Source organism: Castor canadensis, chromosome 15 (genome assembly GCF_047511655.1).
Source record: "Castor canadensis chromosome 15, mCasCan1.hap1v2, whole genome shotgun sequence".
Classification (NCBI taxonomy): Eukaryota; Metazoa; Chordata; class Mammalia; order Rodentia; family Castoridae; genus Castor; species Castor canadensis.
Window position 1 is genome coordinate 67,021,154 of NC_133400.1, and position 15,762 is coordinate 67,036,915.

The 15,762-nt window shown below is 39.8% G+C and overlaps 1 protein-coding gene across 4 annotated transcripts in view; it reads right to left on the minus strand.

Moving 5' to 3' along the window:
• Positions 1-15,762, minus strand: part of LOC141410490 (cyclin-Y-like) — a 212,756-nt gene that overhangs the window by 99,671 nt on the left and 97,323 nt on the right. Inside the window, exon 1 of one of the 4 annotated variants that reach the window (XM_074056396.1) lies at positions 3,775-5,944. The exons of the other annotated variants lie outside the window; for them this stretch is intronic. Within the exon in view, the coding sequence (XP_073912497.1) occupies positions 3,775-4,030 (256 nt within the window). The 5' untranslated portion in view covers positions 4,031-5,944. Of the gene's footprint in view, positions 1-3,774; positions 5,945-15,762 lie in introns of those variants that run through there. 4 annotated transcript variants of the gene reach the window in all.

Below are 15,762 nucleotides of genomic sequence, written 5' to 3' on the forward strand. Positions count from 1 at the left end.
GTTCCAAGACAAAACTTATATGCCACGGACAGGGGTCTACATCACTGGTAGAAGCTGCATGCATGAAACTCAAAGCTCAGTTTGAGGATGCCTAGGAAAGAAGCATGAGAAGGAAGGTCGGGAAGAGGAATGGACAAACCCAGCCCCACTGGTTTTGTAAGTGAAGTTTACTTGGAAAACAGGTGGACCCATTCCTTCCCATCATTCCCATAGCTGCTTTTGAATGATGGCAGAGTTGAACAGCTGAAACAGAGACCATGTGAGCCTTTCCAGAAAAAATCTGTTGACTTCCGGCCTAGAGCTAACAACCAAGTCAAAACTGCACATGTATAATCTGGGAACTAGCTGGTACATGGAGTGTAGCTGTCACTGCCCAGTGACTATGGCAAATTAATTTTTAAGAAGGGGAAGTAAAGATCATATCAGAGTGCTTTCAGAGTAGCCCCACGCTTTTTGCTTACTCCCACCTCCCAACATCATCCTTCTAAAAAGGTCCTACTCTCCTCTAAGTAAAAAGAACATCAGTTCTTATAAACTGTTGTTAGAAATATCACTAAAAAAAGGAAATAACTGCCATGTCCCTTTTTCAAAACAGTTGATTTTAAAAAACAGTATACCATTCTTCTTATCCATGTAAAGAAGAAAGATATGTCATTTACTGAAGTCACTAATCCTACAATGCTAAATACGCCCTCCCCAAATTTCAAATACACCAACATAAAAATGGGCATTTTATAATCTAAACATCTTTTTTTTTTTAACAAAAGAAAAAAAGGTACTTTGCTCATCTGAGAACCTTATTTATCCTCACTCACTAATAACAGGGAATGTGTTGACCTTTTTTGTATACAGTAGAAGTTAATAAAATCCTAGGGCTAAAGAAACCCTATAAAGTATTTTTAATTCCCAAAATGTACAAGATAGGAAACCAGGTTGGAACATGAGGCTGTTAAGTTCTAAATGACTAGAAATCTTTAATATGATTGTATAATGCTTTAAGAAAGTATCAAGTGAAAAAATAGGAAACCCATAAATAAGAAAATTTCAACCATCTAATATATTTCCTAGCAAAAGTAAGGTCCTGAGTTCAAACTCCACTACTACTTACTACTATCACTAAAAATAATAATAATGTTGAAGGAATAAACTGAAAAGAAATACACAAAACTTAAAAGTTAACTACTCAGAGGTGAAACTAAAAGTATTTTTCTTCTTTGTGTTTGTATTCAATTTTTCAAATCCCTTTTGTAAGCATTTATCATTATTATAAAGAGAAACAAATACAATTTTTGCAATGTTTTTAGAAGCAGAGCCTTTTAGGCCAAATGAAAGTCAAAGCAAATAGTTACATACATCTCAATCAAAGCTACAGATTGCTCTGTATTTCAGCACAGTTAAATAACTGATGACTCATCAAGGAGAAGTTGAGTCTTCTATAAAATATTCTGCATTAGCAAACAAGACATTTGACAGGCATGGTGGTACATTCTTGCAAGCCCAGCACTTGGGAGGCTAAGGCAGGAAAGGCATGAGTTTGAAGCCAGCATAAGCTACATAGAGACTCTGTGGGGAGAAGAATCTGCCCATCATCAGTGCCACCTGGCTGGCTAATTTCAGAATTGGAATGGACCTTAGAGATCATCAATCGCTTTTACAGATGAACAAACTAATACTAAAAGCTTAAAGAATCTTAAAAGGACTCACTATTTCTTTTGACAACATCCTTAAAATGAGTCAAAATTAAAAAGTCCAAGCATTTCAAGGGATAAGCTTCAATTCTTAATAGCCACATGTATGTGATTCTGTAATTAGACCACTAAAGGAGACATTTCTCATTATCTGAGAAGTTATAAAAATAAACAGAAGTGACTACTTTGTCCTCCCTGCCATTATAATGTCACTAGCTCCATTCCGTCTCTCCTGCCAGACTGCCTGGTTATTTTCTGTATTTGTTGCTGGTGCTGAGAATAGCATCTGTGCTTTCCCCAGCACCCTTATCCAAGCTAAAGACATAATCATCTGTTTCAATCCCAGCTCACTGCTTCTTTTCCTTTCTTGGCAAAAGTGGATCTGTGGGTACTAATGGAGAGCTCTGGGTTTTGTAATTCTGTTTATATCCTTCAGTGGCAATGAGAGGGTGCTGGCACTGCTTTCCCACCCCACAGCCCTTCCATGCACACGCTTTTCCTGTTGATATATGTGTAATGTGGAGCTCACAGTAATTTCAGATCACAGTTCAATTACAGGTGGGCATGCTTGGTGGGGGTTAAAACAATGCACTATAATCTCTGCAGATACCAGGAGGGCAGGTAGCCCTGGACAGTCTGAATCCTCTAGACTCCTGAACATCTACCTAAGGAGGAAGAGGAAATCTCAGAGGGGCATTTAAAACATTTCTTTCTGATAACAAACAAAAAAGGCAGGGAATGTAACTGTGATAGAGAACCAAGAAATCCCACAGAGGTATTCTGAACAGTCTTTCAACAAATTTAGACAATTTTCCATCAAAATGAATGATTGGAAATTTCTGAACCTTTCTTTAGTTTCCACTTCATCCATCACATTTCCTTTATCCAAGTCTGAATATGCTTGGAGTCCTCAGGACCACAGTCCCCTTCCTCCTTCCTGTTCATTCATTTACTGCATATGAACTGGTGAGATGAAAGTAAAGTAAACCTTTCTTTAGAGGGCTAGAAATCTTCCCTGGCCAAGATAATGTTTTCATGAAAACCTTTAAGCATCTTAAATTAGAATCAAAAAACTAACTTTGCAGTAGGGCTGAATCTGAAGATATCTAACAGAAGGTGTCTGACACCAACCCCACATCCCATAGCCAGTGACTGGGCCAGAATGCCAGCTTAGATGCATGCCCCTGGAGCTACAGAGCCTCCAGAGTACAGAAACCCAGCTTCCAAAGGCCCAGTGATAAGTCAGGGCACGGGGAGGAGGGAGAATCCCTCTCCTGATCTGGGGTGTGCGGACAATAAACACCTTGTGTCCATCCCTAGTACATCTGATTAGAGAAAAGAGAGTGAAAAATGTATGAACTTCAAGCTCATTGGAAATGAAATATAGACACGCTGAAGGTGACTGAGCCTTTCATGGCCATAGAGGACGCTCCTCTCTGACTCTCCCACTAGGGCATCAATGACAGGCCATGGGGCTTTGGCTCTGAGTGGGTACTACAGGCTCCTGGCTGGAAGGCTAGTTAGCCTAATAATCTCATGGCTTGCTGCTGCTCCTGATAGACCTGCCCTTATCCCTGTCACTAAGGTGGCTGGCCCTCCATGCAGTCACCATCTAGCTCGTTAGGATGTTCTCTTCACAATATATGCTACCACCTGAAATTACTGGTTTGTACTCATCGTATGCCACTCCAAGCTCACCTGGGGATAGAGTCTCACCCTTGCTGTTCAATAAACACTACCTCCAATGCTTTGTGTGAGATCAGCTCACCAGTTCATATCCAGTAAATGAAAACAGGAAGGAGAAAGGGGAGTGCAGTCCTGAGGACTCTTAGCATACTCAGACTTGGGGAAAGGAAATGTGAAGCATGAAGTTGAAAGTAAGCCTCTCTCCCCAGGGAGACAAAGGAAGAGAGTCTGAGATGATCTCATCCAGAAACGGAAGTGGGGGGGGGTTCTGAATCAACTCAGAGACAAGGGGGGAGGGTGCCCCATCCCCAGGATTCACTAAGGTTTACAGGCCCAAAAGAGTGGCATGGGGCCAGTGTGCACTGTGGGATGGAACCCTCCAGCCACCACCCTTCCTTACCCTCCACTGGGCACAGGTGGAGAAAGGTGGCAAGAAGGGCTGGCTCCAGTGCTCCTTCCAGGTGTCCTTGCCTGGTGAATGGCAGCTCCAAGCTCAGGTGCACACTCTGCACCTCCAATCTTCCACTGGGCTTTCCATACTGGAGTCTCCTGCTTTGGACATTCCCAAACTGATCCTGGCACTCTAGTATGTCCTGGTGAGAAATGTAAACTCTATGGCAGGCAATGTGGAAATAGCTATCAATTAAAGCCCACATATCACTTCCACTTCTAAGATGAGAGTAGATGTATTTTTCTCTACTTCTCCTGCTAAATACAACAAAAATCCCTAGACTTTAAATGTAAAACAAATAGGAGACTACTCTGAAAGGTGGAGGAAATAAGCAGCCTGGCTAGGGACACCAGGACCAGAGGACAACACAGTGGTGAGTTCCCTGAGACTTCCTTTTGCCTCATCAATCTCAGACTTAGGGCTAAAGCAGCAGGCAACCTAAAAATGCAAACAGATACATTCAAGAAAATCCCAGCTTTCTCCAGCCAATGGAACAAAAAGGGTCCAGCTAGCAAGACTGAAAAGCTTTACACAAGTGCTCTACTCCAGACAGGCATCACTTATACCAACAAAGACTAAGTGTGTTGACACCCCTCCCGGGGCAGTCAGAGGTTAAGTAGAGGACACGCCTTTCATACTCCCTTGGGCAGTAAAGACTGCCCCCTCCATCCACAGGTGCCTTCAATGAAAACGAAAACCGTGTGGGGAAGCAGGACTGTCACCTGCCCTAACAAAGAGCTCCATTCATTGCCACCTTGAGTGTCAACAGAGTCTAAGTGGGGAACCTTAATCTCTCCCACCTGACAAAAACAAGACAATATGATAAGTCAACTAAACCACAAGGTTAAAAAAAGGATCATGGTCTCCTAACATAAGAAAATACCCTGGGCTGGGGCTATAGTTCAATGGTAGGGTGCTTGCCTAGCAAGAGTGAGGCTCTGGGCTCCAACTCCAGCACAAAAGGGAAAAAAAGAAAAGAAATGACCAGATTTCAACCCCCAAACTTCCCCATTATACTAAAAGCTGGCAAATCTCAAAATGAACAAAATAAAGACAATTTATGTCAGCACCAAGATGACAGAGATGTTAAAACATGTGACAGATTTTTTAAAGCAGACATGATACAATTCTTCAAGAGAAATTACGAGCACACTTGAAAACAAATGGAAAAAATAGAGAGCTAAAGCAAAAAAATAAAAGACATACCAAACAGAAATTTTAGAATTGGAAAATACAACTGAAATACAAAGCTCATTAGATGGACTCAACAGCAGAATTGAAGAATTGGTAATGAATAGCATGATTATTTTAACATAAAAAAATCCTTCACATTACTTATCCTCAGGTGAACCGAGTCCTCCATGCAGATGGGCCTCATGGTCCCATTACACAATCCCATGTGACAGCCCCATGAAGCCACACTGCTCCCCAAGGGTATGGAAGTTTGTTCTACATGTTGGATTTAATCCTTTACATTCTGTTGTATTTCATCTTCCTGATGAGCTTGTGAAAAGGCAGAATGGAAATTATTCCCATTATTTTATAGATGAGGACACTAACTACCAGGGAGGTAAGTGTCTTATCCTACAACTACTGAAGCTCTGGCAGGGAGGAACGGAGACCTGAACTTGACATCTCATCTTAAAATAGTCATTTCCAACCCTCCTCCTCTGTTTACTGCCACTGTGGACACTGTCCCCTGCCATATCTTAGCCTGATGAACATCCACAGACTGACGTGTCATCTCCCACCCATGCACAGCCTCTGAGGCAAGGGCTATGGGTTCCCTCCCTCTGGGTCTCCTTCACCAGCTATCATCCTGCAGGGCTTAGCATTGGTAACTCTGTTCACTTATATTCCAAACTCAAGTAAAAAAGGGGGTGAGAAGCAGAGAATAACACAGCAAGAGGCAGAGAGGAAGATTAAGTGATACGAGTGAGAAAAAAAGAAGAAAAGTAGAACCAGTAAGTAACCAAGGAAACAGAAAAAATTGTATACCCAGTAGTAGCCCCAGCTGAGAATGGCAAAATTTGCCTAGACTTGGATAAGAAGTACAAGCATTCTCAAAACTGTGCTGTGAAGAATAAAAACTGGAAGAGAAATTCTGAAAACACCTGTGCATTGGTTTCTGGCAAAACATCACTAGATACTCCATAAACCAAAAAGAGATTCTTGCTTTAAGCTTTTAGAAAGGGGATGTCTGATAGTCACAAAAGGGCAAAAAGTAAATATGCTAAAATAAAATAAAGTTCAAAATTAATCAGTTCCCCTTTGAGGACTTTTCAGATACCATTTGCTAAATGGCGCAAATGTGTAAAATTGTAAAATAATTAAAAGTAAGGAGTTTCAGTCCCACAAATGAGGGCAGGACAACAGGCCCCAGTCAAGAGCCAGTCTCCTCTACAGTGAACAAGCCTGTGCAGCTGGGCCTTCCCTGAGGGTGGGGAGTTACAACTAATTCATGAGGATAGAAAAATTACACAGCCATCACTTTTCTCTAGACCTGTAACGCCCAAATCCCCATTTCAGACAGAGGGAGACAACATAATAATTCATGGCAGTGAGCCAGCCTCTTCTAGACTTAAAGCCTTTGTGGGAGAAAAACCCAAACCCATAATGAGGGCCCACATCAGAATCACATTAGCAACTTCAGCTGCTCCTCCGGTGAACTATGTGTCACTTTTTTTTTTTTTAAATACCCTAAAGAGAATGAATTAATAGAACGTTATTTTCCAGCAAAGAAAATTAATTCACAGGAAGTCTTACCCTCTTGTTCCTCATCCCCCTCTGTCAGTAACAAGAGTGTGAATAAGACTGATGAGACCTATAGCACCCAAGTTCACGTTTAAGGAAATACTGCCAATCCTAGCCAAATTCTTATGGTAAAAGGCATCACCTTCAAAACCAACTATTTCTTAAGACAGCAGAACCAAGATTAATAAATGTATCATAAATCAGAAAACCTGTCTTTTTATCTTTTTATCCCTAACAGTTAACATATCAGCTTAATATTCTACCTTGAACACTGAATATCATCTTCTGTATCTTAGCTTTGACAAAAAACATGCTGTGTTATTTGGAAAAAAAACTGTCAAACAATTACAGATGAGATCTTCTCATTGAAGACTTGAAAAGAAATTTTTAAAAATAATTTTATTAAATAAAAGTAAGAAGAATGAAAAGAAAGTTCTAGAAGTCAGAAAAAAGTAAATTTAAAAGCTAAGAAAAAAGTACAAAGGAAAAAAATACTTTATTTCATTCAAAAGGTTTTACCACAGCTGGGCAGCTCACACCTGTAATCCTAGCTACTCAGGAGGCAGAGATCAAGAGGATCTCGGTTAGAAGCCAGCCCAGGCAAATAGTTTTCGAGACCCTATCTCAAAAAAACCCATCACAAAAAGGGCTGGTGGAATGGCTCAAGGTGTAGGCCTTGAGTTCAAACCCCAGCACCAGAAAAAAAAAAAAAAACCCAAAAGGTTTTACCATATATGGGGGAAGGGGAGAATGGGGGCGGGGAGGGAAACTCCACCTTGTAAGTGTACACACTTTTTTCTTCATGATCCTCGTGCCACACCTCCTCAAACAAGTATACAACACCATGCCCAGCTATCTATTATCTTAAAAGAGTCATTAACACATATTGCCAAATTGAACTATTGCTTAGCTGTGTAAGACCTAAGTGGTTAATGTGTGCATGGTACTTGCACATTAATTCTATTTAAAATATTTAATAATGTTTTACCACATTTCAGATAAATTAAGGATCAAATAAAAAGGCACTGACAAATAAGGGCTAGTCACCTACCTCAAAAGTAAAAAATTAAAAGATAAGCAAATAACCACACTGAGCCCACATCTCCTCTGCCTATTAGGAAGTTACCCAAGCGAGACTGCAGAGGCTAGGTCAGGTTGCATCTCAGCTCTGCCACAAACTAGCTGTGACTCTCTTTGAGCTCAGTTTTCTCAGCTGTGAAATGAGAGGATTAAACCAGATAGTCTCTTAAGGTTACACACGGTTCTATTTTACAATTACACATGGTGAAGAAACTGCTAAAGAAGAACTGAAACAAAGGAAAATTTACTGGGGTTCTTGACCTTTCTTACACTGTGTAGTTAAAAAGATGTGTTTTGTCTTTCTTATTTTAATATTGGATTATTCTTAGGGAGAACTGAAAAGTTACTTATAAGAAAACATTTTCATTTTTAAACTTAAGCAGACTTAAACTTATGAAAGATATTTTAAACGTAGTAAAGATATTTTCATTTTGTGATCCTAAGGTTTCATTCAACATTTATTTTTCTCAGTAAGATGACTGATCAGTATGTATCATCTACTAGTGATTAGGGAAAGCAAATGATGTAGAAGTACTTAAATAAATATCACAAACACTCAAAAAAACCCTCATAATCGTATGCCCAGAGTGCAATGCATCTTTTTAGCTATCCCTAAGCTGAGTGATATGAAAATTATGCAAAGGTCAGAGTGAAGTTGAAATGCTGGTCTAAGTTAAGCAGTTAGGTAGAAATACTGATCGTTTACTTAAAAAATTTATAGAATTTCCACAAATTAAGGCTTACTATGTATCAGGCACAAGTAGGTTCTTTCCAATAATCTCATTAATCATCTCAGCAGTCTTCTGAGGAAGCTACTATTATTCTTCAGCAAACTGAAGCTGAGGGAAAAATATTTTCCTAAACAAGTAATAGGGTGAAGATTCTAACACAGCTCCCCTGACTCTAATTCAATGTTCTTTCCCCCACCCTTGGACAATACTAGTTTATACTCATAAAACTGCACCCCATAACTCAAACATTAAATTACTGACATCATGAAGAGTCTCGCACCTACATTCTCACCACAATACAACCTTCCTATCAATGCTGGTGCTATTCCTCAGTTGGAGAAAATATACCACAACTTTTCCCAGACCCTGCACGAAATACCTTACGCAATTCCAACAAGCCTATGATGTAGAGATTCCTGCCTCTGTTTCACATATGTGGGAACAGAGGATCATAATACAAGGGTAAGTAACCCACTCAAGGCCACACCCTGCAAGTGGTGACCCAGGGGTCTAACTTAGCCTGTGTGGCTAAGCCTGAGCTCAGACACTTCGTGCTTAAGGATGCGTCTCTCCTTCCTTACAAAATGAGCACTGCTTTACTAGATCATACAGTTAAGAACACATGTCAAAACTCAAAAGAATGACAGTTTATCCAACAAAACCAGAAAGTACAATATCAGTTAATGCATCCACCAGTTACACTAGAGAGAATGCAAAGGTTAGATGAATCCAAAGGTTAGAAAATCAAAGAGTCTCCCCTCTCCTCTCTCCTCTCTCCTCTCTCTCTCTCTCTCTCTCTGTGTCACACACACACACAGTGGGCTTCTAAGTCTAAGTAATTTCACTTATGAGGTCAAGGATGGGGGAACTTAGTTTTTTAAAGCAAAGCAAGTCGTGCATGCTTTTCTGAAATTAGCAGGCTTTAGTTTATAAATATACTCCCTAGAAAGGTATATCCAAATGATCAAAAACTGTCTTAAATATTAAATTTTCAAAAATTCTATACAAGTACCTGTTTCGGAAATATCACTACTACATAAGTTGTGTTTACCTACATAGTCACTCTAGAGATATGAATATGAGCAATGAAATCTTTTTTTCTTCTTAAAGTGTCAAACTTCAAATAATCATTATTCTCAATTCCAGGTTACAATTATTCAGATAGCAGTTAACGTCACAATCCAATTTTCACCCTTCAGTTGTTCTGTTAAGTAGTTAACAGTCTACACTAAAGCTTACTATTATGTGGTCAATCTATTTCAACAGTGAAAAATTCCTGTACAATTCAAATGGCTATTTCCCAATTTATCAATAACATTAGCCCCAAGATGATCTACTTTCTCTCTTTTCTTTCCCACTTATCTCCCGTGTCTTTTGAAAAAAAATAATAATAATGTGAAACTCATTATGGCTGAATGTGAAATTCTATGGCAGGACTTCAGCATCTCTTCAATTTTTTTTTTAAAGCAATGAACAGAGAGGCAGGGACTTGACTAAGGTCAAGACAAGGACAGGACAGGTGGGGCATGCAGTCTTCTATGCCCAATGCTGTTCTTTTATTTTACACTAAAATTATTATACTAATGGAACCTGTCAATATTGAATTGTAAGTCAAATACTCAAGGTTTAGCTCCTGAATAATCAAGGATTAAACTCATATCTTCACCTTTGCAAGCACTGTGGTGTGGCCTTCTTTTTCTGAGACAGGGTCTCACTATGTAAGTCCAGGCTGACCTCTGCTTCTGTCTCCCAAGGGCTGGGATTGCTTGCCTTAATGCAATAATCACAAGATGTATGAGGGTGCTGCCGGCGTAACACAACACACTATTTTATAGTAAACTATTTTTTATTTAGGTAGAGAGAATAAACTCTAATATAATGATATAGTGATACATAGTGATACAGCTAGCAAATACTTAAACCTGTCATTAAGTATTGTGCACTGTATGTAACGGTGTTGCTAAACCTGTAAGAACTGGCAGCGTAGTAGGTTCATTTACACAAGCATCACCAAAAATACATGAGCAATGCCTGTACTACAACATTAAGATGGCTACAACATCACAAGGCAATACCAATTTTTCATTCCATTATAATCTTACGGGACCACAGTCCTCTGTGCAGTGTGTTGTTGACCAAAACGATGTTATGGTAGTACATGACTGGCTGCACATCATATCTAGTAGTAAAAGTAGATTTCCAAAATGTGCACTCTTTTTGTATAATTTAAATGTCACATGCACTAATATTTGAACAAAAATATACACTTACGTTGTCTTTTTAAAATTAAACTCCATCAGATGAAAATTTAAAATATGAAAACAGGACACACCATTATGGCTCTAGAAACTTACCTAGTCACATTTGAACACTGTAAGTGTAGACAGGCCCATCACCTTGGTCAAGCAGAATATGACTACAAACCTAATCCATTAGTACTCCAAAACAGCTAAAATACACACTTTCATTTTCACTGCATATAAAAATGCCATTTTAAGTGAGTGATACTCAGTGTCACCAGTTAATATTTGGGACTTTTAAACAAGGAAACTAATGTAACATGAGACTATCAGTTTAATACAAAGTTCTGAGAAATGACCAACTTGATGTTTTACCCAGTACACAACTACAAGGACCCAAGTTTTAAAGAAGTTAAAGCCATAAGGAGAGATTTTTTTATCAATTTTACTGCATTGTGGTAATGAAACTTTCCTTATATTTAAGGAAAACATTAAGTACAAATGAGGCGGTCTTTTTGTTTTGTCCAAGTCACTGTGCCAAATTTAGAGAAGTCATTTTAAAGTTCTATTATAAACCAAACATGCATAATAAGAATACTAAAGGAAAATTTAAACTTAAATGAACAATATGATACATATCCAATGCAGTAAAATGTACAGGTTTATACCTAAATGAGTCTTAGAAAATGTTCATATCTGAAATGTCTGCTTTTCTACATCTTGGTTTTTTAGCAAATATCGTATTATCCATTAAAAACTAAATACTGAGCTCCAAAAAAAAAAAGGAAAACAAAAATCATGAATGACACCACCCACATCAAAACCCAGAATAAATCCTGTAAACATTTGGCTAAGCTCTATTCGTGCTTTTGTTGTACATTTTAAAATAATTAAATAGTATATGGAATATCTGAACATTTATATACTAACTTTTATCACCTATTCTCTTCCTTTTAACAGTATCCATCAGAATATTAAAAAATACCAAAAAATTTTAAATCATCCTGAATCCTTCTATTTTATCAAAACTTGCAGTATTTCTTCCTATTCTTTTTTCTTTTATTAACGCAAAATTATACTCATCACTGATTTTTTTTGAGACAGACTTTGCTTTGTTGCCCAGGTTGGTCTGAAACTCCTAGGCTCAAACAATTCTCAATCTCCTGAGTAGGTGGGACTACAGGCTCATGAGATAACACACAAAAGATCTTTTTTTTTATTATTCATATGTGCATTCAATGCTTGGGTCATTTCTCCCCCCGTCCCCACCCCCTCCCTTACCACCCACCCTGACCCCTCTCTCTCCCCCCCACCCCCTTGATACCCAGCAGAAACTATTTTGCCCTTACCTCTAATTTTGTTGAAGAGAGAGTATAAGCAATAATAGGAAGGAACAAGGGTTTTTGCTAGTTGAGATAAGGATAGCTATACAGGGAGTTGACTTGCATTGCTTTCCTGTGCATGTGTGTTACCTTCTAGGTTAATTCTTTTTGATCTAACCTTTTCTCTAGTTCCTGGTCCCCTTCTCCTATTGGCCTCAGTTGCTTTTAAGGTATCTGCTTTAGTTTCTCTGTGTTGAGGGCAACAAATGCTAGCTACTTTCCAAAAGATAATTTTAACCCAGACATGGTGATACACACTTTAGTCCCAGTGCTCCAGGAAGGAGAAACTCCAGTTAGAGGCCAACCTAGATTACACAGCAAGTTCTAGGTCAGTGCAGTGTCTCTGTCTCTACCTACCTATCCATCCTCTCTAGAGAGACCCTGTCTCCAAAAAATGATAATAGTAATTATAAGCATAGTTAACACTTACTTATATGAACATTCCTACAGGCTGGTTGGAAAATAATATAAGGAACTCCTGACAAAATCTATCACTCAGGGTTTTGTTTGGTTACATAAATTCTAAAACACTTAATGAAGCCCTTCCATATCACTTTTTTTTTTTTTTAAAAATTACCTTTCTCAGTAAAATTCTACCTTAGTTGAAGGGGCACAAAATACTGTGAAATTCTTTTGGTGCAGTGTCTCAGTTTGGTGTTGGTGTTAGTGTAAGTTTTGAAATAAGTATGGAAGGGGAAGCCTCCAACATGCTAGAAATGAAGGACACAGCACTGTGCCCTGAACCACTGTCACTTCTAAGTGAAGCAGGTGAGAATTCAGCTATGTGATGTCACAGTACACCAAGACTGCTTCAGTTGTTCTAATGGCCACACCAAGCCTGATCCTCCCTTTAATCAGATTCTACTACCTCTTGTAGGCTTAGAATTCTGAAGAGTATAAATAACCCCTTCTTTCTTCAGCAAGGACATTTAATATCTCTTCATTCATATACAAATGAATTCCAGTCTCCCATTTTTAAAGTGAGGAGAATGTTTTCTTTGACCCAATATCTCTCCCAACCTAACCTACAGCTACCAACTAAACTCTTTCCCAAAGCATTTTTTGTTGGTGGTGGTGAAGGAAGGAAGGGAGGTAAATGGGGTTTGAATTCGGGGCCTCACACACTTGCTAGACAGGCACACTACCACTTGAGCCACACCCTAGCTCTTTTTGCTTTAGGTGTTTTTCAAATAGGGTCTCTCATTTTTGCCAGGGCTGGCCTGGACTGCAATCCTCCTGATTTCTACCTCCTGAGCAGCTGGGATTACAGCTGTGAACTACTAAGCCTGGCTTTCCTGAAGTTTTTGATGGATTCTCTACACATGTAGTCTCCATTTTCTTAACTCCTGCTCAGTAACCCACTGCACTTTTTCTCATCATGCTGCCAAAATATGCCTCCCCACAGCTGCCAATGACATTCCTGTGGCAAGGACAAGGAGCTTTGCTGAATTTTCCTCCTGACTTGCTTGCATCTGTCTCTCACCACTGCACTCTTCTCTCTGTGGCTCTGGTGTGGTTTTTTTCTGCTTGTCTGGCCCTTCCTCCATTCCCTTAAACTCATCCTACTCTTCTCTGCCATTAAAACGTGAGTGGTGCCCAAGGTGCATCCCCACAGACTGTAGCCTGGCTCACTCTTATCCCCCTCCGTGGCAGGCTCACTTATATACCAGAGGCCTCAGAGCCATGCCTCCACCCCAGACCTCTTTTCTAGGCTCAAGACCAATCTACCCACCTACTTACTGTGTAACAGGTACTTAGAAACTGCTTTTGCAGTTTGGCCTGCAAATGTCCAAAAGGTAGCTGAAAGCAGGATAAAAACTCAGCATCTCTGCCTCCATTTTGTATCTATCCTTTGCTCTGAGCCACTGTCTTCTGAGATCATCTTGGATTCCAGAAAGACAGAACTGATAGATAAGTATCTTGTGGAAAGATTTGAAACTACCCCTCAGTCAACAATGGCTTTCTCATGGTGACAAATCGCACCTGAGAAAATGTGCAACTGGATCACAACTGTGAGCAGGACTGTTTAATAATTATGGACGCCTCTCTCCCCCCTGCTCCAATTCTTCCTCTATTTAAACCTAAAGCTCACATCTATACACAGAAGATGGAGTGAAATGCTCATTTTGCCTCTTTCTAGGGGTGCCCACACCACATCATAAATCTCCTTTTTCTGCCCGTTAGCATTATTCTTATCTTTATTTGACTTACCAGGGCAAATCATTGGATTCTCCAGAACATACTGGAAATCTGGGCTCTGGCCTAGAACTCTAGTTACAACTGAAGATGTTCATTTGGATGTCTCAAAAGCAACACATATTGAGACATATATCTCTCCACTCAATTTGATTATCTCCTCCACTGTTCACCCAAGTACCTGGAAGCACCATCCCAGTGTACAAACCAGAACATGGCTCCCTCACACCACACATTCAGTGCATCTCTAAAGCAAGGTGACCACCTAAACCTCTCTCAAACACATACACTCCTCTGCTTATATCATCTTCTAACTGGCTAAGAGCTCCTACCAAGAGCTGCTGCCAATCCCAGGGCTGCAGTTCAAGACATAGCTTGCAGGCCTTGGTTCCTCTCAACAGTTGGCAGCAGCCAACAGCTTGGTTTGCTCCTCTACCATAAATCACAATGAAGGAAATAACTTGAGGCTTGATTCCAACCTGTTTTACCAAGACCTCTGATGTGCTCCTCCTGATGCTGTATCTTGTTTTGGGGTAAATCTTAGAAACTGGTTTCAACTTTCCTGTGACCTATATTCTTTACTTACATATAGTCTCTGTGACTAGCAATAACTTTTCTTTTTATCTCTATGTAATATAAATGTGTTTGTTTATACATATCCTAAAAAGTATTATCACATTTATATACATATGTGTTCGTTAACATTTATGGGGTACTTTTTTGCCTGGCATGATACTAAAGGTTTTACATGCATGATTTCAGTTTCTTCTTATCACAGGATTTTTAGGAAGATTCTACCATCATTCCCATTTTTAAGTGAGGAAACTGAAGGTCAGTTGGAAAATGACAGAGCCAGCACACACCTTAGCTGACCATTAGATTCACCTGGGAATTATCTTAAAAAAAAATGCACCGCAAAAACTGCAACATAAGGGGACCGGAACAGGCTCAGGCAAGGCAAATTGTGAAGCTGTTACCCTGAATACTGTCTAAGTGATCTAACTGAATTTCGAATACCCGCCCCCCATCATCTTTGTCTCTGAAGACAGAATGCCTGCAAGCCAGAAGTACCTCTTCAGGTGGGCTAGCAGAAACTGGCTGGATCTAAACAGGGCTGCCAGAGTGACTGGCAGACAACCTCCAACTTCATTATGATCCCATCTGCAAACTAAATGGCATACCCTCACTGCCATGACAGCTAACAATTGCCATGGCCAAGACTGCAAGAACCATAAAAGAAGAAAAAGACTAAATTCATGGAACATCTCCACCCATTCTAAGACACAAACATTTCCCCCTTTGTTAGCTATTTCTCCCCCTCATTTCTCTTCCTCTAGACCGCCCCCCACCAAGGGTTGAAAAGTAGTATTGCAGTTTTTCTCCCACTTCTTCAAGAATAAAACTCTCCTTCACTGCTCAATTGGTGCTTCGTCCCCCGTCTAGGGACAAAACTTAGTAACAAAGCCCCTCAGGGATCCACTGCACAGCCAGAAGCACTGCTGGGGTTTATTAGCCTCTGGCAGGGTACCTCACCTGGCCACACTACCTGTAACA